At 37.1% G+C, this 22,556-nt stretch overlaps 1 protein-coding gene across 8 annotated transcripts; it reads right to left on the reverse strand.

Moving 5' to 3' along the window:
* Positions 1 to 487: 487 nt before the first annotated feature.
* Positions 488 to 20,579, reverse strand: brdt (bromodomain, testis-specific). Of its 8 annotated transcripts, none has more exons than XM_067372874.1 (21): positions 19,718 to 20,579; positions 17,610 to 17,906; positions 17,316 to 17,453; positions 17,088 to 17,229; positions 16,883 to 17,007; positions 14,003 to 14,368; positions 13,789 to 13,917; positions 13,434 to 13,646; positions 10,837 to 11,018; positions 10,441 to 10,715; positions 9,964 to 10,062; positions 9,730 to 9,858; positions 8,282 to 8,343; positions 7,964 to 8,126; positions 7,408 to 7,749; positions 7,009 to 7,097; positions 4,352 to 4,463; positions 4,189 to 4,256; positions 3,904 to 4,097; positions 3,431 to 3,629; positions 488 to 1,696 (listed from the first exon to the last, which is right to left on the reverse strand). In XM_067372874.1, exons 2-21 carry the CDS (start codon positions 17,805 to 17,807, stop codon positions 1,628 to 1,630), a joined length of 3,294 nt encoding a protein of 1,097 aa, XP_067228975.1. In that variant the 5' UTR covers positions 17,808 to 17,906; positions 19,718 to 20,579; the 3' UTR covers positions 488 to 1,627. The 8 variants fall into 8 exon arrangements, with proteins under 8 accessions (XP_067228975.1, XP_067228974.1, XP_067228973.1 ...); XM_067372873.1 differs by having other exon boundaries at positions 17,610 to 19,084; XM_067372872.1 differs by having other exon boundaries at positions 18,748 to 20,579.
* Positions 20,580 to 22,556: the final 1,977 nt, after the last annotated feature.

The raw sequence follows: 22,556 nt of genomic DNA on the forward strand, positions 1-22,556 counted from the left end.
TAATATTGTTAAAATAACTTTTCTAGTTTAATACATTATAAAATGTCGTTTATTCCTGGGATGACAAAGCTGAATTTTCAGCAGCCATTACTCCAGAGTCACATGATCCTTCATATGTCAATCTAATATGCCAGTTTGGTGCTCAGGGAACATTTCTTATTAACAAATCTTGAAAACAGTTTCGCTCCTTTAATATTTTTGTAGAAACAAATATATATATATATATTTTTTTTTTTTCAGGATTATTTGATGAATAAAAAATGCAGAGGAACAGCATTGATTTGATACATGTTTTTTTATGACTATGTATTTTATTTATATATGTGTCCTTGCAGAAAAGTAATATTAATTTTCTATATTTTTGAACAGTATAGCGATTGCATGTTGGGGATATGAATATGTACTGAGCAACAAGAATGACATGTTATATATATAAATATATATATATATTTATTTTCAACCTCACTGTAAATGACCACAACACACATTTTAATGAAAATACTTATTTTTCTTTTTTATTGATTTAACTTTAGAATGTGATTTCTTTTAAATGTCTTTCCCTCACTAGCATGTGACACCTCAGCATGGCGGTGTAATGAATAAAGTGCTTGTGATGAAAACTGCCACAACAGTTATAGTCAGAGAAACGATCTTGAACATGTTTTCAGTGCAGGACAATCACCAGATCACACCTTGGAATCAACACGGCTCTGGAGAACCCACAAACTTTAGGCACAAAGAACTGCCTATCATCTCCAAGAGAGAAACATATGGCACTGCACTTCCAAGTGGATACAAATACAGGAAGTGCAATAACTCCTCTAAATAAGTCTGATTTGTTAAAGGCAGACACCTGGAGGAAGGAGAAAAAAAAAAAAAAAAAAAAAAAAAAAGGGTTGTCCCCCCCCAAGTAACAAAATGCTAAATATTTATACACACACATGCTTACATTTCTGACACTACAGAAATATTTTTTATATACATTTATATAATTTAAACAGGACAAGTTTAACGCAGCCAGCACATTTTCTGTTTAAATTGCTGCATCAAGTCAAATATATGAAATACCAGCTAATAGGATAAACAGGGACGGGGCCCTGCACAGGAATATCCTTTACAGTTCTGACAACAGCTAGCGCAAGACGACCAGCTATGCAATATTCATACAGCAGAAGAGTTGATGGAATGTGTCAAAGATTCAGATTGCAATAATAATCAAGAGAAGTAAACATTCTTCTTTATAAACAAAAATACAGAATAACAAAAACCGTTGTGAAACGTCAAGACATGTTTCTCTTTCAAAACTGCCTCAGACAATCAGCAGCGTTTCAGTGCAGGCATTTCTGGATGCAAGCATCAAACTTATCAAAATATCAAAAACTCAAGAATATACACTAAACACTGTTAATGGTGCAAATATTGGTCTTACAACATTGTACAATGTCCACTACTAATTTAGTACAAATGTAAAGTGATGCAGCTGTATTGCAGTATTTTTTGTCCGTCAAAAGACTAAGACCCGTTTCAGTCACCAGGACTCATGGAGCAGGTAAGGGAAAAGACGGCCTACACTGTTCACCGAACAGAAGCGCAACACAAACAAGCAGATTTTTTATTTGTTTATATCTCAGTCCAAGTTCTTCTCAAAGGTCGCCATTATGTCACTCTGCATGGTCATATCAATAACTCCTGACATCTAGAGAAAGAACATTAAAAAGAAAAGCATGCATCATTAATAACACCATAAAAACATTATTATTACTTCTATTAAAACATTAGTTAATAGCAACAATAATCGTAACTTAATTATTTGGCAACAACAACAACCACCACAAATATATGTTTTTGCATAACATTTGTTATTAAATCACAGTGATAAAAAAAACTTTTAATCATATAGTAATAACAATAGCTACAATCATGTTTTTAAGTGGTTATAATAATAACAACACCTGAAGATATATCACTTGTTTATTCTGATTAATAACAAGAATATGCGTTATGTTTTTAATCATTATAACAACACTTAAAGCTGCTGCCCATAAGATTTGCCTCTTCGTCGCCATCTCTGTTTGAAACCTGCCATTACAGTTATATGCGGAATTATCTTTATGCGCATTGTGCATCGGCACGGCTCCTCAGCACGGATCAATCTAACGCTTGCTGTCAGTCACTGCTCCGGTGTGGATATTGTACTTCGGAATCACAGATTGTAGTCCAAAGTATGACCAAAGTAGGAATTTTCACCGGAAAATGTCATCTGAACAAGTAACATGTCTACCACTTTTGTTCTGACCAACTCAGGGGAAAAGCATTAGGACTACAATAAATCACGCTGCAAATGGTGATTAAATCTAACAATCGTTTAGCTCATATCGCATCAAACCTTGCAAATTATTACGGTTATACTTTGTTCTCAAATTGTTAATGTTAACAACATCAGCATTGTGTGACACTGTATTTAGTGTATATTAGAGTTACCTGAAGATTTCGATTTCTGTGGCCACTCCGCAGTACAAAGTCTTTTGCTTTTGACTACGGGTTAATCTCCAGCTGTCACTGATGATTGTCAATTGGACCTCTCTGGATTACAATCCGCCATCAAAATGTTAAGTTTAATTATTGCAGCTGCTGTGAGAAAAGGCTATAAATGATTCGCTACCTGCAGCATCCTATATCCTTCCTTTCCGTTTACAGATGGGACGTAATGATGCAAAGACGAACCTCTGCATGCTCGAATTTCCATTGGAAATCCACCAGTATTGATTTATTATAAAACATTACAAGCTTAATGTTGTGAATCGGGCTAAGGTAAGGAGATAGTTTTGAACACTGGCTGGTTATGTACTTGCTCAAAAATTGATTATGGATCATTTAAAAAAAAAAAAAAAAAAAAAAAAAAGTTACAGACTGCAGCTTTAATTATAGTAATACCTATAATAGTATCAATGTTTGTGGTTATTTTATTATTAGGGCTAGGTATTGATACAAATTTTACAATTTGATTCACAAGCTTGTGATTCGATTCCGATTTAATTCAATATTGATTAATTTGGATATTGGGTACAATACATGGCAAATTTTCTCAAGGACAAAAAAAAAAAAACTCTCTCAACTAGTGCTGAATAAACTAAATAGGGAGTCACTTAGTACTTGGGATTTAAAATCAATATTGGTTCTTAAAAATGAGAATAGATTTAAAAATTGAGATTTTTTTTTTTTTTTTTTAAAAAGCCCTAATCAACAAAAACAACAACAACAACAACAACAACAACAACAACAACAAGAACAACAACAAAACCAATAATACAACAATAATAAATTACAATGATTTGACTTTATTAAATATCTGAATCACTATTTGGATTAAAATGCATTAAATATTTAACATTTTTAATTGAATATATAAATACTTGTATGAAGTACTTACAGCCTCTCTTCTGCGGCGTTCCTGCTCTCTCTTGCGAGCCATCTCTCGTTCTCTGTCCACAGAGCTCTGCGGAAGAGAGCAGGGCTCAGGCGCTTTGGGGGTATCCAAGATGGCTGCCATCAGAGGGAGCTCTGCTGTTTCCACTTCTGGCTTTGAAGGCTGGCAGTCCAGCTTGGTCTTTTGGACCTGCTGCGTCAGACTAGAAATCATTAAAAGCCACACTGTCAGCTAGTTCAGCGAGAATAGTCGTACAATAAATACATGTAGACTTATGAGGATCTGAGTGTAAATTAATAATAGGAATAAAATTTTGAATGCATTTCGCAAACTTGCTAGGTTTTGAAACAGAGCCATGGGAAGCTGTGGTCAGCTGGAATCATGTCTCCAGCCAGGCAGAGATTGAAACTCCTCCAAAATGAAACTTACATAACGTTACACACGGTGTTGACAGAAAAATAGGATTCTGTTTATACCCGCTTTTGTCTGTGCTGTTCTTTTCTCGACCAGCCTCCATCTGAAGTTTACGAGCTCTCTCTCGTTCCTCTTTCTCCATGGCAACTTTGCGAAACTGCTGAAAACTCTCCTTGGACGATTTGATGGGGCAAGGAGTTTGAGTAGCCATCTTACCCAGGCTTGTCCAGGAGTCAGCATGCTTTAGGACAATATCCTTAAACACACATGAATAGATACAGGTTATCAGAGAGAACGTTAAAGATTGAGTGCATATTTTGCTTGGTACCCAGGAAAAGCATCTGTACCTTTTTAGGCAGGGTGGATTTGGCATCTTGAATAGACTTGCATAGTTCACCGGCATCAAGTTTCGCTCCTAGAAAATGTGACAAAGAACTCATTAGAAGATACCAATGAGGAAAGGAAAAGGGAAAGGACTCCAAAGAAAAAAAATGCAGAAGAAATGCTGACCGGGCATTTTGTGCAGCTGAACAGAGGGCTCTTCCAGAGTCTCTGGGCAGCCCTGCTCATCCCTCATATTGGTTAATGGACTCTCATGCAGAGGCGACAACAATCTACATTGCTGCAGAGAGAAAGACCACATTTAGAATATTTTACAGCTGTTGATCTATAAGACTCTGGATAAACATTGCATACTTAAACAGCTGAGAAGGGGTGGGACAAAATATCGATAGGTCAATATATAGTCGTCCTCCTCTGTGCGATACGAGAATCAATACACAGGCGGCAAATATTGAAATTTTAATTAATAAAATAAGACACTCTAAATAGATTTCCCTGCTCACAGCGTCGCTACTTCAGGGCAGCGCTCAACACATGAATGGGGGAAACGTGAACATAAGTTAACTAACCTAAGAAAAAGAGAGTTTTAACAGGATGGCGGAACAACAGTGTGAGTAAAGTAATAGATGCCCCAGCCACGTTTACGTTCAAAGTCTGGACGCACTTGGGCTTTTACACCATTGATGTGACAAACGTAGACATCTTTGACGTTCTTCACCGAGTGCTTACACAGATATACATGGGAGCATTTAAAAGCAGGTGTCTATCAGCGGATATATTAGGGATCCACTAATAGATGCCTGCTTTCAAACACTCCCGTGTGAATCTGTAAGCGCTCAGTGAAGAGAATCAAAGACGTCTATTTACAATATGGTTATTATAGCCAATCATATGTTAAGTGTGTGAACACAACATTTTCATTTGAAAGTGAACTAATCCTTTAAGCTTTTCACTGGCATTTTGTTTTCATAGACAAACATTGTGATGTATCATTATATGATTGTCTAGCAATGCATCGATAATCGCAGAATCACTGTATCGTGAGCCATGAATCGTGATGTATCGTATTGTGAGGTACCCTGCCATTCCAACCCCTACAGGTGAGATCCTAACTGACACCTTGACCAAAGAAATTCTTATTGTTCGGTCACATCTAGGGGTGGGTATTCCAGAAAGAGATCAAATAATTGACTGTTGTGCAACAGTGGTAGCGCAAATATTGGTGTAGCACTTTCCAAGAATAATTGTACAAGCTTTGAATATAGTCAATGCAGTCATTGACATGGTAACATTGGCTCTCATAAAATGTTTGCTGGAAACCACATATGACACAAACCATAATTGGCACTGAAGAGCTGAGCCAAAGCCCAATTCATGTTATTACCACTACCGCACTGCTCTGCTTCACACTACAGTAATGGTAATCTCATCCATGAACATGATTTCTGCTTGACTCCCGTCCCTATTATTTTCCACTGCCTGTGAAGTGAAGACAACATCTCCCAAGATTCCACTCTCAGACTTGGTGTCATCAAACTATGCCTATATTTTAATCAGCAACACTCAGTGTGAGCATAAATTGACACTGAATTGCCAACATTGTCATCTGTGTTACAGTTGATGGGTAACAGTTGACATTTCGGCCATTTTAGGCAAACTGCTGAACTTGGGGACAGTTAGTACATGACCTTGATTAACTTATGTTTTTATATTCTTTCTCTACATATATATAAATATGACATGTGACGCAAGTTCACCAGAACATATTGATAACACAGTTGACAGTCAATTAATCTACTCTATATGCAGACAATAATATAGATAAAATATTGAAGTTATGACTTCCCACACTTTCTTCAAAATTTCCTTCCAAAAAAGGAAACTGCATCACGTGATGTTGGACATGTGACTCGGACATACACAAAATGGATGATTTCATATAAATGCATGAGCAAAATATTTTTTAAAAAGACCTTTCTCATAATTCAATGATTTTGGCCAAATATGTACAAGAAATATATACAGAAATAAGCATTTTAGAGCTAATCTGAAGAGCAAAACCTCACATTTACCAAATCTGACAGCACAAAAATAGCCAATTCCAGTATAGAATGTGCCTTTTTTCGCAAGATAAAAGATGGGTATCTGTTGGATTTTACATTAAATGAATTTGAAATGTGATAAAAAGCATAAAAGTGATCATTGCTTGAAGTGAAAAGTTAATGAAAAATTTGTAAAATTGATAATGGAGTCCATGGACATGACATGTACCCCTAATTGACCCGCCGCTGGGAGTTTGATTGACAAGCGATCTAATCAATCATAGTGCCGAATCCACCATTTTGTCCGACAAAGCAGTCAGGAGTTAGAAGATTAACCTCGGTGTACAACATTCCTTATGTTCATTCATGTTTATTTGATGCTATTAACTAACTAGAAGGAAGAGATGATCGTTTCACAAGCCGCTTGAGCTGAGGCGTTACAGCGATCTGTCACGACACATTAAAGATCCACAAAACATTTTTTATTGTTCGAATTTCTTTTAAAAAAAAAATTACACAATTTGAAAGCTGGGACTTTGTTTAATATCATAAGTAACCTGCTCTGTCTTGTCTTTCGATGTGTCGTCAGTGTCCTCTTTGCTCCGCGATGTATTTTTCACTCAGTATGGCGTGACAGTGCCATGGCTTATCGGACAAAGCAACAGTAACTAAAGGGGGCAGGTCTTTGCGAAGGGGCAATTACAGAATGACTCCAAATGAATGAGCTAAACTGTACAAAACAGTTTCTCTCCATATGGTTGTATTTAGCAGAAAGAGAATTACCTCGAACTGAGAGCTGGAGGTAGGCTGGGATCCTGTGACAGGCATGGCTGCAGGAGGTGAAGTCAGTGGTGACAAAAGAGGAGGGATGCCTGCAAGATTGAGAAAGAGAGAGATGGAGGTTTATCTTGAATGGCATCCTGTTTTATACATACATTCAAGCGGGGACAGCAATGACATGCAGCTAGGGAGAGAAAAACTAAAAAAAAAAAAAAAAAAAAAAAAAAAAAAAAAAAAAACGACAAAACTCGAGGACAAACCACCGGTTAAGGACGAACATACAATGCTAACCTACAATGGAAGGGGAAAGTTGCAGATGCACAACGTTAACAGAGCGAGAGGAGAGCGTGAGGGACGGAGGTCGGAGGGAGTTGGGAGTCGACACATCAAGCGACCTCTTACCTTCCTGCTCAGACTTATGTGGAGCCTTCTCTGCAGCAGCAGGTGATGGGGGGCCAACCTGAGATACCTGCGGGTCAAGGGGATCGAGCGAGGGACTACAGGGGAACAATGGGTCTGCGAGGAGTGAGGTGGGTGGGTGTGGTGTGATTGAAACGTGGGAACACTTGGGTGGGGTGGTTGTGTTTTCTTTACAGGGGGAGGAGGCGGAAGTATTACATAAAGGGCTGAGGGCCTGGTCTGGAGGTGGGCTGAGAGGTAAGGGGGCAGTCCAGGTTTTACGAGGTAGCGGGGCAGCTTTGCCACTAGGTCTGGATGGCTGAGGAGGCAGCCGGCTGTGTAAGGCTGTTGTGGAAGGAGAGGGATGGACAGAAAGGTGTTAAATCGATAAATCAATGCTGCAGACATCCATCTGGTCTCCAAATGCAGTTTTAGATTTAGACGAGGCATAAAAAAGAAACAGTGTTCATTTTTGGAGGTCATTTCATTCTTTTTGGACATTGTGGCCACAGAAAACATTAATGTGAACAGAAGTATGAACAATGGCACCGAGCCTAACCTGGGATTGTTGTGATGTTGTCCTCGGCAGGATGCTTTGCTTGCTGTGACGCAAACAGGTCTTTGGAGTCTGCCTCTGAGACTAGTGATGTTAGGCGAGACTGGCTCGTCACGACTGAGGCAGAAAAAGAGTCCTTTACCTCAGCAACGGCCTGCCGCATTGCCTGTTTGGGGAGGGGGACAATGGGGCAATATTTCACTCAGGAAAAATCTGGCACTACATGAAGTGAAATGCTCCATGTGCCATCATCAAAGATTAAAGGAGTGGGAGTAGGCCATTTAATAATGGTTGTCTCTTATTGGCTTGTGTGCTTTTTACCTTGTTTTTATTTTTGTTGGCATGGCCAGGGGCTTTGCTTTGCTTCCTCTTAGTTTTCTGTTCTGTAAGACACGCACAATGCACACTGAGGTCATTTCACTTCAGTCATGGCCACGGGAAAGGCCAACCCCATCCCATGGGCATTTCTGCTGATTTACCTAGTTTGTTTGATCTCCACTAATAAAAAAATAAGTGTTTCAAGTGTCAATCAATCACTGTAATAAAAATAAACACAAATAATAATAATAATAATAATAATAATTATTAGTTTCATTTCAAGTAGTATTTTGGTTATTTTCAAGTAAAATGTGCACAATTTGTGAAAGTGTTTTGTGACGTGAGTAAAAGTGGAAAAAATGTGAAATGACAAAAAGGTGGGGGAGGGGGAAGAAAACACAACACTAATCTTAATATACAACAGTTGTCTATGAAAATGTGTTTTATTCAAATTTCTGGGTGTCAATCACCAAGCTCAATGGATAAGCTGTATACCTGTTTAGGTAAATAAAATGCATACATCTACAAATAAGCAATAGATATAAAGCAGGATAAGTGGTTGCCACTTATGACAAGCTTGTTTTAGTCCTAGCTTCCATGTTCCAACTATAGTTTACAATCCAAGTACCTTACATACAACATATTGACGTATGCTTTTACAATCTATTGTAGATCATCATTACATATACATCTCTGCATAACCTATCACACAAGTACAAAAGGTAAAATTACAAAGCAATGGAAAAAGAGAATCACATAGTAATGAACGAGTGCAGCAATTTAAAACAGACCAGATGTAACTCTTAACAGGGACAACAGCACGGCATATAAACTACTGTGCTCTCAGTTATGTCTGATGAAGGTCTGAATTAAAAACTGGTCTTTCTTCTAAGCCCTTACCACAGAGTATTTTTAACCTAAATGCTGGGGGAATTCAGGAAAACCCCACACCAAGAGCCAACTGGTCTCAAGCTTGTCTTAAACTACAGTACCAACATAAATAAGTGATTGTGATGAAAACAAGAACAAAATGTCAAACACAGGAAAAACAATAAATAATAGCACCAAAAAAGAAAAAAAAAAAAAAAAGAAAAAGTGAGAGACCCCTTACAAGACTAATAATTTTAGTTTTTTGGAGCCAAAAGTGCACAATTTTTATTAAAAGAAAAAAAGAAAAAAAAAATAGATGGGACAAGTAGTGCAAACAACACAAAAAGGAGCATACACCATTTAAAAAAAAAATAAAAAAATCTGAACTGCGTAATATTTCAAGTGTTTTGTTGTCCAGTACTGAAATAAATTTAAGAGTTTATAACACTGGGGATGTCCAAGTAAGCTTTACAATTTTTGGTTTGTTTTCTGCATCAGTTGCCAGATAGTTAGCTGGGGGCACAGACTGGCCTGAGAGACAGTGAGTAAAAGGGTTGGTGGGTAGGTGTGAAGCAGCTAACCTGAATCAGAGTCACAGCTATCAGAGGAGCTAGAGTCACTACTACTGCTGTCAGAGCTGGACGAGCTGCTGCTGCTGTCACTCAGACGAGACGGACGGCTCATGTCTTTAAACTCACCTTCCGTTTCAACTGCAAAAAAACAAAACAAAACAAAAACAAAAAAAAACTTACACGTTTATATTGCATCTATAAGATTACACTTATTATTTTACAGGAATAAATAAATATACATACACTCACTTTTGGACTTTTTATTGGAGTTTGGCTCTCCAGTTGTGTGGTGAATCTCTTTATCCATTTCCTTGATTTTAGACTTCTTTTGTGACTTCTTTTCTAAAAATGTAAACAGATTACCCATAAATTAATCTAAAATTTATTTTACACAATTGAGAAGGAAAATAATAATAATTATGATAAAAGGTATCTAGAGTGTGTCTGTTTTGTACAGAAAAAATAGCCTTTGTTGGAAGCCATTTGTTATGCAAATTCAGGCTACATGGATGCCAAAAAAACTGTACTATGATAATCTGAGGTCATTCATTTTTTCCTATAATAAATGAATTTTCCATGATTTGGCACATGTTTTACATTTTCATTTAGTCATATCACACGTGAACAGGGTTTTAGTACTACTCGCATCATTTAATTAACATAGCTTTCCATATATGTTCCAGCATGAAAAGCTGTTAATAATGACTGAATATTACTCACTGTTGGTTTCTTTTGGTTTCTTTCGAAGGCAGGTTACAACGTAGCACTCAAGAGCTCGAAGAGTTGAAGGTTTAAGAGTCTCAAAGTCGATCTCGATCTCCTCAGGGTCTGTGTCCCTGAGCAGCGGTTCTCGCGCCTTGATGATGTTCACTACTTTCCCAAGCTTGTCCCCAGGAAGCTTGTTAATGTCTAGACTCAGTTGCCGTTTCTCCTCATAAGACATGGGTAAAGTGTTCATCTCTTCTTCAGAGTCACATGCTCTACTCTCCTTCCGCCTGAGAACAGAGTTGACGTCATTTTTATTTCTCTGAGAATAAGGTGCCATAGTAAAAAAAATAAATTGTGAGGCCAGGGATGGTATGCGCACCAACACAGACAAACTAAATTTTTTCTTACCCTGATGACTTGCTGCTGTTTGACCTTTTCTGTATTTTTGCAGATTTCTTTATTTCTTCACCTTTTCGCTTAGTGGACTCTTTCTCTTTCTTCCTCTTCTTCTTCTTGGACTTTTCCCTTTTCTTTGGTTTCAAGAGTGGTGTTTGTGTCAGTAACTGCAGCTGCTCTCGTACTGCTTTCAGCTGGAGAAAAAAAAAACAAAAACAGAAATGCAATTAAGAATTAAGCTCAATCTATAGTTCAAAACCCTGCAAGCTACCTCACTGCCTACTTTACAAATTGGCAGCATCCAAACCCTCATGAAACTTCATAACTAACTGATTTGGAATGCTCACATTGGCATATAAAACTATTTCACAGGTTTGAAATATACTTGCGGTGGTAGCGGGGTGGAAAATCCTCCATTACCCACGGCACAAAAATGGTCTACTACATGTGACAAACAACAAATAACGTGATTTAAAACAGTATTTTTATTTATTGAAATTCATTTTAATTACATAGCCCACTATTACATTTAATTACATACTAATTTTATGCATTATTATGTATTGTAAATTATGCAAAATTACAGCATTGAAAAAAAAAAAATGGTAGAGTTCTCCTCATTATGTCATATAGTGTGTCTCAGTAAATGGGACACAGATTTTACTAGTAAAATTTATATAATGAATACATGTCAAATAAAGTTTCACAATAATTTTCTATGAATTAAATGTTAATCATATTAAATACAATTTATTGTGTAACCAAAATACCAATAATGCCCAGAAGAAAAAAAAAAACCCCAACAACTTATTTTTTAATTATAAACTCGACTTCATTAGCAATCGCTTGACATAAATGTGCGCTATTCATTGATTGAGAATCACTTTGATGCAGCCTGAAGCTGTTGCGCAACACTGTAGAACACGCAACAGCGCCGCCTTGTGACTTTGCAACTTGCAGCGCTCTTTATGAAATATCCACCATGTCTCTGCAGCGCACGTGGGAACGCCAGCGGGAGTAAACCGTTCTCGCACACAGAACGAACAGGTACAAACGCATTTTCCACTAGTTAAACGATCGCGGATGGTTTCATTATCTCGGGCTGATATAAAAGTATAAGAGGATAAAAATAATATAAAGCAAAAATGTGTCTCCAAAAATACTTGGGCAACCGTTAATATACCTGGGCGGCCCGCCAAAGTAAAGTCTATGTGTGGGAAGCACTGCAGTAACTAAACTAAAAGCACAATAATTTAATAAGCAGAATAATACACAAGTATGGGTGTATGTGCACAATATCACTGTTTTAGATTGTGAGCCTTCACGATCTGCCTCTGAAGAGAGATTGTTAGCAATCGTCTGTCATTCTTTTTTCCTTTATATTTTGTAACCTTGTAATAAAAAATAAAAAAAAATTCAAAATAGAGAAATTAGTTTGGCTGTACTGCTCAATGTCTTGCAAAATAGTCTTAACAAAAATTGTGGATTGCGATCCTGCCTGAAAAAACAAAACAAAACAAAAAAACACAGCTTTGTGAATGAATGTCAATACAAAGGAACAATACAAAAAACAGGCTTTGCTAAAACTTTTTTATAAGCTGGATCAAGAACAGTTTGTATTGATCCAGCTTATAGTCTCCAGAGCAATACTAGATACTGCAGTAATGAAGGTGAAAGCGCACTCTTTATTATAATTCATCGGAGTCGATTTACGGATATAAAGTTTGCCAGTTATTAAAGCACCACCCAAAAAGGCATAAGGTCTGTATATTTGTTTACTGTTAATTGTAATGAGTGTTTCTGTGTACTTCGCTGTATATGTTGATGATAAGGCAAGGGAGAGAGATTTTATGGATAATATTTTAATGCAAACTTACACTGCATTTTATTAAGCTCTTACAGTGATTTTCTGGAATGAAAACTTCATATTTTGTGTGAAGTACAATAAACATCATAAAACTCATCAGTAAAGTTTTGGCCATCATTCAGACGGGATCCGGTACAACAGGGTTGGACTAATAAATGGATAAAAGCAAGATGACAACATAAGTTATAACTGTAATTAAACTAGTTGCGAATTTAACATGCTATAAAAAATTATCGTGGGGTATTTTGAGCTAAAACTTCACATACACATGCTGGGGACATCAGACTTATTTTAAATCTTGTAAAAAGGGGCATAATAGGGGGCATAATGCCCTTTAATGAAATAATACTCTAAATAAGAAACTAAAACTGCCAGTAGGTGGTGGTGAATGTCTAAATAAGCAAGTCATTCATTCAATTAATTTAAACAGCTGATTCATTCAGCAATGAAGTAAGTGTTATTAATTCTGTGGCAAATTCAAATGCTTTCTTCACTGGACCTGTACCTTATGGAGTGTGTGACTTTTCCACTTCCTGTGGAGTTTTCTTTTTTCTGTGACTAACAGACTAAGCCTCTTCTCTATTATCTACTCCACTATTAGGGAGCAGTCTTATGAGGATACATTCCATGCTGCGACAGAATTTTTTGACTGAGGCAGCATAATATTGATACATACCTATTGCAAGAGTCGTCACATTGGGAGCGTGCCTATGATGAACTGTTTTGGAATAGCAAGTCTTACCTGTTCCTCCAAGCTGGCGAGCCTCTGCGCTCTCTCCTCTTCATCCTCTTCTGTGTCTGAGGAGTCTTCTGATGGAGATGATGATTCGCTGTCACTGCTCTCAGAGCTGGACGGACTGTGTGCTCTCTCCTTCCTTACTCTGTTCTGACTCGAGGTTGAGGCAGCATTCCTCGGCTCTTCAGGAATCTTAGAGAAGCGAAACTCAAAAACATCCTGGGGGAAAAAAAATACCAACATTTAGCCTGTGAGGAAAGATTTAATTTTCTGACAGCAATATGCAGTTATTTTTATAAAAGGAAATGGGAAAATAAGACAAGCAAAGGTTTCGAAGAATGATTTAACCACCAAGACACACCTGGAGTTTCCTTGCCATTCCCACTACCTCATGGCCTGGTGGATTGTATTTGTAGCAGTTTGAGAACATGAGCCGCACATCTGCAGCAAATTGCAATGCATCCGTGTACTCACGAGTTTCCATCTTTTTCTGTTAGAAAAAAATATGCCAAAACATGGCTCAATAATAATGAACAAATATTTTCCAGTAATATTAACACAATAGTGGTACTCACTTTTATGGTACTCATATCCATGGGTTGGTGAATGATTTCATGATAATCATCAAGGCCCAGTGCCTTAGCATCCACAGGCTTATAAAAGGGCCAGGCATAAGCAGAATGCTTTTTGGCAAACATCTCTTTTAGGATGGCACTGCAGTATTTGAGTCTCTCAGAGAGTTTGGTCCTTCTGCCCACCTGATGCTGTGGTGGTGATTCAGGAAGGTCTTTACAGGGAGGTTTGATGGGTCGGCCACTGCCTCGCCTGGAGAATAACTTTAGGACTTTTGGTTCTGTTACACAAGGGGATGACTCACAGCTGTTGATGCAAGAGGCAGAAGGGGTTGTAGTGTCTGCTTTTCTTTTCACGCCATTTTTCAACTGAAAGAAAATGAGACCATTCATTTAGATAGAGGTGGTTTATGGTTAAAACAACTAATGCTCAAATTTTCCCCTACTATCCCACCTTTAGCATATTCTACTTCCATAATTGTAACATACCAAGTGACTTCACAGAGATACAACAAAGAAGCCCTCATCCGAGTCAAAGAGGCAAGGCTATAGCATTTAACCTAGGGCTGGGCGATATATCGCATGCGATTGTCACGCGCATTATTCATATTTATACACATAGAACAAATTTCTGCCTAATTCCTAACATGCGTACACATAAATTTGCTACTAACCTCATTGTAATGTTAAAAGGGTCATAAGAAGCCATTTTAAAAGTTCATTATTTTGTTTATTGGGTGAAAAAGTATAGGTTAACAAGTTTTAAATGTTCAAAAATTGTGTGTTTTTTTTTTTTTTTTTTTTTTAAATACTGTATATTGCAGCTCCTCTATTCCCAGTCTTCAGAAGCTGCAGCCCCTCCTTCTGAAAAGCTCTGATTGGCCAGAAGACCCAGTGTGTTGTGATTGGTCAAACACCTCAACCGTGTGTCGGAAATTTAACGCCTCTTACCATAAGCGTGAGATTCAGCTTCCAAGGCTTTAAGCAATTGTAAAAACTTACTAATGTTTCTGTTTTGCCGTAGCAGTTCAAGCACGAGTCGCATTCTGAAAATGCGGATTATCAAGCCGAACATGAGCTGAACATTTCACAGTGGAAAGTAGCCTTAATATAGCTGGTATTGTGCTCTCCCAGGTTCAGGAAGCCATCCTCTGTAAAATGTGCTGTAATATGCTGGTAATGCAAACTTTTGGGTTGTATTGCCCAAGAAAAGCTTCATAAATAAATCTTAATCTCTGAATCCTAAATGTCATTTTTTTTGGAAATCCAATCAAAGTGGTTCTGCTTTAGCATCCAAACACACAGACTCTCCGCGACATGACAATTCACTAAAGCGTTGCCTTTTTTCCTTTACATATGTCTTTGGGCTGGCATTATGTTAATATTTCACATTGTGATGTACACATTTGTGTAAGTAATATCTGGACTTAGATTGAGGTGTTTTAGGCAGGTTTGGAGCAGTGTTCTTGAGTTAGATAAAATAAATCCCTCTGGCTGTACACCGATTACATTACTGGGCCAACGCAGCACAGCCCCCAAGTTTTGCCTTTTTATAGAAATGAAAAACCATTTAGTTCAGTTGGACAACAGACGCTAAGATTATAAACTGTTCTGCTCCATACTCTAGAGTCATGTCACAGTGCAGCAAGACAGGAGTCAGTTTTCACTGATCACATGACAAGAGTATGGAGAGATGACTGAAAAAACGCTGGCGGAGGATTTGGTGCACAAGAGAACATTATTGACATCTTATTTTGTATAATGTGTGTCAGGTGCCGCTCCCTATACACAAAGTATGCATGAATGCGAACACTAAAGTGAAAAGTGAGTGTGGATTCAAAAGAGTTTAATACCCCACATATTGATAGTGGCTCCCAAATGCCTGCAAATTATATACAATACACACCCCCACCTGTTGTTATCAGTAGTACCAGTGTTGTCGCAAGTTTATTTACCCAATCTGAAAATCCCTAATGCCCAAGCTTAGTAATGTGCATTAAAAAAAAAAAAAAAGAAAAAAAAGTGAAATGAAAATTGTCATTAATTAATTACTCACCCTCATGTCGTTCCTAACTCTTAAAACTTTTGTTCATCTTAACACAAATGAAGATCTTTTTAATGTGATCTAAGAGATGTCTATCCTTCCATTGACTGCCTTTCCAACAACCACTTTAACACTTCAAAAAGTTCATAAAGAGATCGGAAAAATAATCCATATGAATGGAGTAGTTTAGTCAATTTTCTGAAGAGACTTGATCACTTTTTATGATGAATAGATTTAATTTAGGCTTTTACTCGCATGTATACATTGAACAGCGAACATAAGCAGAAGTTCAACCAAATGTAAATGACACAAACGAACAAACCATAACCAATGAGGTTCATTCTCATGTGTTATGTAGTACATTTGAGCTTCCAGACCTTCCTTTTTATTCATCAGTAAAAGCAATAGTCTTTTTAGAAAATGTGGACTAAACTGCTTGATTCCTATGGATTTGTTTTCCGATCTCTCTATGAACTTTTTAAAGCATAAAATGGTTGTTGCGCAGCCGTCTATGAAGGTACAGACATTTCTCAGATTTCATCAAAAAGATCTTCATTTGTGTTCCGAAAATGAATGAAAGTCTTGCGGGTTTGAAACAACATGAGGGTGAGTAATTATTAATGACATGAACCCTTTAATTCTTTGCATTTTATCATATAATTTGTGAAAGTCAGGAAGTAATGGGATGTTCAAATCAAATCTCTAATTACCAGGTGTTCATTTTGAGGCTTACAACAATGCCTATGTTCTAGTAATTCACTTGGTATGGCATGGTATGGAACACTTATACTGCTGAGACATGACTTGTTAAAAGTGCAGGTGGTTTGAGTGGAACTAACTTTGGCTGTGAGCTGTGCAGACAAGGGAGTGGAGGGAATTGTGTGTAGAGCATCTGGAGGGATGACAGTCACTGTTTGCTGGAAAACCACCTCAGACACAGGAGACTGCGGCCTCATCTTTAACACTGCAGAAACATGCAAATGTAAAATTTATTTCCACCGTCAATTAATGCAAAAAGAATAGGGTGAATTAGGTTGAGAATACCTGTTGTAGACTTCCTTCCTCCTTTCAGAGGAGCTTTATTTGTCACAGCAGAGATCTCAAACTCATCCTGAGGCATCTCTGTCACCTTCTCCAAAAAAACTTTCTCAAGGATTTGAGCCATTTTAACAATATCATCTCCTGGCTGGAACCACACACATACAAAGATGTCTGAGACCAAATGTCGAAAATCAAATTTTCAACTTTCAAAAACAAGACCAAGGTCCTCACCCGATTGTACACGTAACAGTTTGTGAACATGGTGTTAAAGTCTTCTACACACTCCATTGCCTTCCAGTAGTAATTGTTCTCAAGACGCTTTTTAATGGTACTCAAGTCCATTGGGTTCTTGATGATTGCATAATAATCCTAAAATAAATAAAAATACTGAGATCACAAATAACATTATGCAAGAACATTTTTAAAAAGACATTGCTAAAGATTTGTACTTTAACTGTGCATTCATGAAAAATAGCTTTAAATTTAAAAAAAAAAAAAAAAAGACAAGAGCACTGTGGGACTTACTGGCAAATTGAGTCTGACTGCATCCACAGGCTGTCTGAAAGGCCAGGAGAAGTGGTGTCTCCACAGGAACTTAATCACCACCTTTTCTAGATACTGCAACTGATTGGTGAGGCGCCCAGGCTTTTTAGGGTTCTTGAACTCAGGGGGAGGGGGGTTCCCATTCATGGTGAAATTCAGTGGGGGTTTCAGATCAGACATTGCCTGAACTGATCCAGGGAGTGGTGACCAGTACGGAAAGGGTTTTCGCAGCTACGCCTAGGCAGCTCAGCGAGCATTACACATCCACTGCCTGTGCCACTGTAAACAGGGAGAGCAGTGTCAACATACTCATGGTATTCTGCACTGTTGTTTATTATCTTTAGGCAAATCTGAATAAGCAGCAGATGAGAACAAGCCTATTTGAATCACACAAATCCTTTTGACAAATATAAAAGTCAATGTAATAGCTTTTTAGTAATAAATGCACACTGTGAAAATTTCTAGTTGATCAAATACTGCACTCCAGTCTAGTGCTAAGGACTACTGCAGGCTTCCTGCAGTGTGCACTGCCCTCTATTGCCTAATAAGTGAACACTACAATGCCTTTCAGCTCCACTAGACATCAAAAGGCATCTTTATAAGTACAAGATCAGTCTTACTTCAACCAAAATAACCTTAAAATAAAAATAATTTGACAAACGGATATGCGCAAGGAAACTTTTTACAGCTAAAATGCAATAAATCAAAGTTTAAACATGTTAACCATTTTTCTCCCATAAACAAAGATAATCCAGCACATAAAAAAAAATACCAGTGCTGTTTAATTTTTTTTTTTTAATGCCAATGTGACTACACTTCAAACTTCTTAAAAAGGGGGAAAATATTTAAGAAATGTATATTACTACAACATTTTTTCCCCCAAGGCAAATATAAATAAAGCTATTAGTAATAGAAATGTATCCCTAATCAATTTTCACTTAACTTACCAACTTAAAATGCCCTTCAAGACTTAAGTTACCCATTAGTTGAACAATAAATGTAAGACTCTTACCATTTGGACAGTGAACATTTTTTTTTTTAAGTCACAAAATTAATTTAAATAGTCTCTGAGCAAGCTTTATTCAGCTCAACTACAGAGGTTATCCTTCTTTACACTTACCCCAAACTAAAAGGTCATCTTCCAGCTCAGTAATATTTTTTCCTCATACTCAAAAACATTTACAAGTTATATTGATCATTATGTGTACTTTATTTAAATAAAAGTAAAAGAAAACAAAATCACTGTACAAGAAACCTAAGGACTTACAAATTTATTTATACAAGAAAAACAATTTAAAAAAAAATAAATAAATAAATGGCACTTTATTAAATTTTCGTGAGCTATATAAAAACATTTAGTTTCACACTGGTTTTCTTATGATTGGGAAGGGAGTATTTCTGCTTTTGGAGGGAAAGGGAGAGAAGGAAAGGTTGTCCATTTTCATTGATAGAGTCCTCTGGAAAGAAAACGAAATGTTTCATGTTTATTTTCTAACAAAGTTTACAATTAGTCTACACAAATGTAGCGACGTTAGAACAATTTGTCTATGTTGTGGTCAAACGCATGCCAATTGGACAAATTTAAAACTATACACAGGAAAATAACATTCATCTATTCAGACCAGAAAGAGACTTTTTAGGTCAACAAAAATTTAAAAGATAAACAGCTCACATGATCACAGAGTGAAATATGAATACGTGTTGCGTTTAGAAGCAAAATTTTGTTTTGTTGCTTTACTCAATCCAGGGCCATGCGTTACATAAACCCGACGACCTTATGGGTGACGCAATACCAACTTCCGGCTCAATATGAACGCCACAGAAGTGTCGTCTCCGCTTAAATTATCAGTATTAGGAACTTATACAAGCATATAACACAATTTAGGTAATTAGTCACAGGTTTACATTAATTCCCCGATAACCGAGTCATTAAGCCTCGAGCCACAAAATGGCGCCTGGCTAGCTTTAGCACGGTTAGCCACACATTACCCCGCCCCGTCAGATGCTGACATTGAGCTCAGTTAACAGTCCCTCCCCTAACCATTCCGCCAGCTAAATGAAGCTAGCTCAACTTGGACCCAAAATTTTACCTTTCCGTCTCGGGCACAACAAAGAAAGTTTTAACTGCCGAACTGAGACAGACGCTGCAGTGCAGGAGGAGCTCTGCTGGAAAACTTCACCAATCGGAGGATCTTGTTGATGCTTTGCGCCCGAAAACCCCTCTTAGAAAACGACTGAAAGCTTTTTGAGCTTAGTTTTCAACGCCAACAGAACAAATTAACATCATACACATTTGAAATAACTCTGTTTCTTTGAAAGGTTAGTCATCAATGGCGGATGTCTCTCACGGCAACCGCCTGGTATTTATACCCTCCTGCTGAAAGCGCCCAATCCCATTGGACAAGACCCCTCACGTGCTCCCTTCTTCCCCCTCGCGCCTCTAACACCGAGAAAATATTCCTTTAAAATGTATCCCACGGAAACCAAACTCTATTTTTATACCCGAGATGCTGTTTTACAATTGTTCACGTTTATTTTTACGACGACGGACGAACTCCTATAAGAAACAGACACGTACGTCAGAGTATTTTTTTAAAACTGCGACATAACTGGTCTCCGGACATCACATGACCATTCTAGAACATTCTGTCGATCGCTATAGCTCAATTCCCATTTTTAGTGTCTGTTAAATGGTTACATTGTGGCTCTTTTCCGTGGCTTTGGTTGTCAGCTTCTAGCGAGTGTCGGACATCGGTCATCTCTGCAGCTTGAAAATCTCACAAAGAGAACTATGATATGATAGAGCACTGAGCAATACTGAGGGGAGGCGAACACGAACTTATGCGCATGCGCACTTTCTTGACAGTGATTGGCTTCTCAATTGACGCTGTCCTTATCTTTTGTGTTAGAATCTCCGTGCATTTTTAAATCTTTATTAAACCTCTTCAAATAACAATCAGACATTATTATTGTTAAACATAAACACAACATTCAATATATATATATATATATATATATATATATATATATATATATATATAGATATATATATATATAGATATATATATATATATATATATTAGTATTGTATTAATCAATATGCCATTATATATGGGATTAATCAATGTAATTATCGCCTGGCCTGACAGCCTCAGATAGACAGCCTCAGTCACCATTCACTTTCATTGCCTTTTTTATCCATACAAGTCAATGGTGACTCATTCTAACTAACATTATATTGTATTCCACAAAATAAAGAAAAATTATAAGGATTCTGGAACGACTTGTGAGAGAGAAAGTGATGACAGAATTTTTTTAAAATTTTGGATGAACTTTTATTTCACTAATTTAAAAACACCGTTTGAAATAAACTTTCCACAAGAGGGCAGCAAATGACTTATTTTGGATTGAAAAAAATAACTTCCATTATGTTTTCTAGCTTGCAGTGCTGCTGTACTAAACTTAAATGATCTATAAATAGCCCCATGTACTTATGAATAAGCTAACTACGGTAATGACACATTTACAAAAAAGGTACAAAAAATGGGTGAACACAGTCCTCTGTTTATCTTTGCTTTTATAAATATTTAGAGAGAGCTATATGACATAACTTATGTCATATGTGTTGATTCATGTTTGTTTTTTATTCTCGTTTCTGTCTTTAAGAAAACTTTAAGGGAATCTAAAGTAACTATACATAAACATCCCTTGTATTTGTTCATGCTTCAGATGAAAGGCTTCATCATATCATGTGGCTCCAAGGTCAAGAGTTCAGCACCCGACATTCCTCATGGGTCACTTCTTATATATGAGAAAGTGTTATACAGGAAAGCACTTTCACAAAGATCGAGAGAGATCAGGCCATGACCAAGAAGGAAGAAGGGATATATGTGTCTATGCAGTAAGATGTGGTGAGCTATTCCATTTTTAAATGCAATACAACCAGTGCACTTATGCTTTACAATGTAATAGTTGTATTGCATAAAAAAAAAATAAAAAAATTCTACAGATGGTTGTCCATTCTTATTTTCTTTCATTTTTTTAAGAACAATTTAATACAAAGATTTCGACAAAGATCACAAATGCAAGCAAAACAAAAGAAATCAAAGATTTAGGGCAGGGATTCATGTTCAGGACTAGATTTTGACGCATCTCTCTCCCCATCTGTGCGGATGCTTTGAGTAGGCCTGGTTCTAAGGCATACATATGCATGAGAAGTGAAAAATGACATGAAGCCTCTGAGTACATCTTCATTGACACTCAAAAGCAGCATATCAATGTTTTCAAGACAGCAAGAAGCTCCAAAACAAAGTTTTCCATCTTGCAAGGGTGCTGTCTCATTAGTGGCAAATCACGACTCTGACATTTACACTGTAAGCAGTGGTAATGCATTTCCATTTCTTTTAGAACGGAGCGGAACATTTCAGTCAGACAACATAAGTCTGTTTGTTCAGGAAAACAAGCAAGAGGAGGAGGCAGAGACAGAATATAAAAAGAGAGAGAGAGAGAGAGAGAGAGAGAAATGAAAAAGTAAACAAATATATCCTGCACAAACACACAAACATACATCTGTGCAGGAGTTTAACTCAAGAACAACCATACAAAGGATCTTGAATTTATCCTTTTGTTTATGTTTAAAACTATAATAATGATGTATGCAGCTGACCAGTAAATGGAAAACATCATGAGCAAAATACAATTCTTCTTTTATGGCAGTTATTTGTTAATTTTCAATGGCTTAATTTGTTAATCAACTACTCTTTAGTAAATGGTTTCAAAATGGCTTTTGGTCCAGAAAGAGATGTTAGTCCCTAAGGAAAAGGACAGTCTAAGTCAGGACAGCATGTTCTTTGCCTTGAATCCAATCAGTTGGCAATGACAGAGTAATATTGCTATCACTAAATCATGTAAGATAAGATAAGACTCATA

Source organism: Chanodichthys erythropterus, chromosome 21 (assembly GCF_024489055.1).
Source record: "Chanodichthys erythropterus isolate Z2021 chromosome 21, ASM2448905v1, whole genome shotgun sequence".
In the NCBI taxonomy this organism is placed as follows: Eukaryota; Metazoa; Chordata; class Actinopteri; order Cypriniformes; family Xenocyprididae; genus Chanodichthys; species Chanodichthys erythropterus.

Excerpts from the sequence above, each read along its gene's own strand:
- brdt (XM_067372874.1), bottom strand. The coding sequence starts at position 17,807 with ATGTCTGATCTGAAACCCCCACTGAATTTCACCATGAATGGGAACCCC. Across the intron at positions 10,063-10,440 it reads GAAACCAAAAGAAACCAACA|AAAAGAAGTCACAAAAGAAG; the intron begins GTGAGTAATATT and ends TTACATTTTTAG. Across the intron at positions 4,098-4,188 it reads AATCCACCCTGCCTAAAAAG|GATATTGTCCTAAAGCATGC; the intron begins GTACAGATGCTT and ends TGTGTGTTTAAG.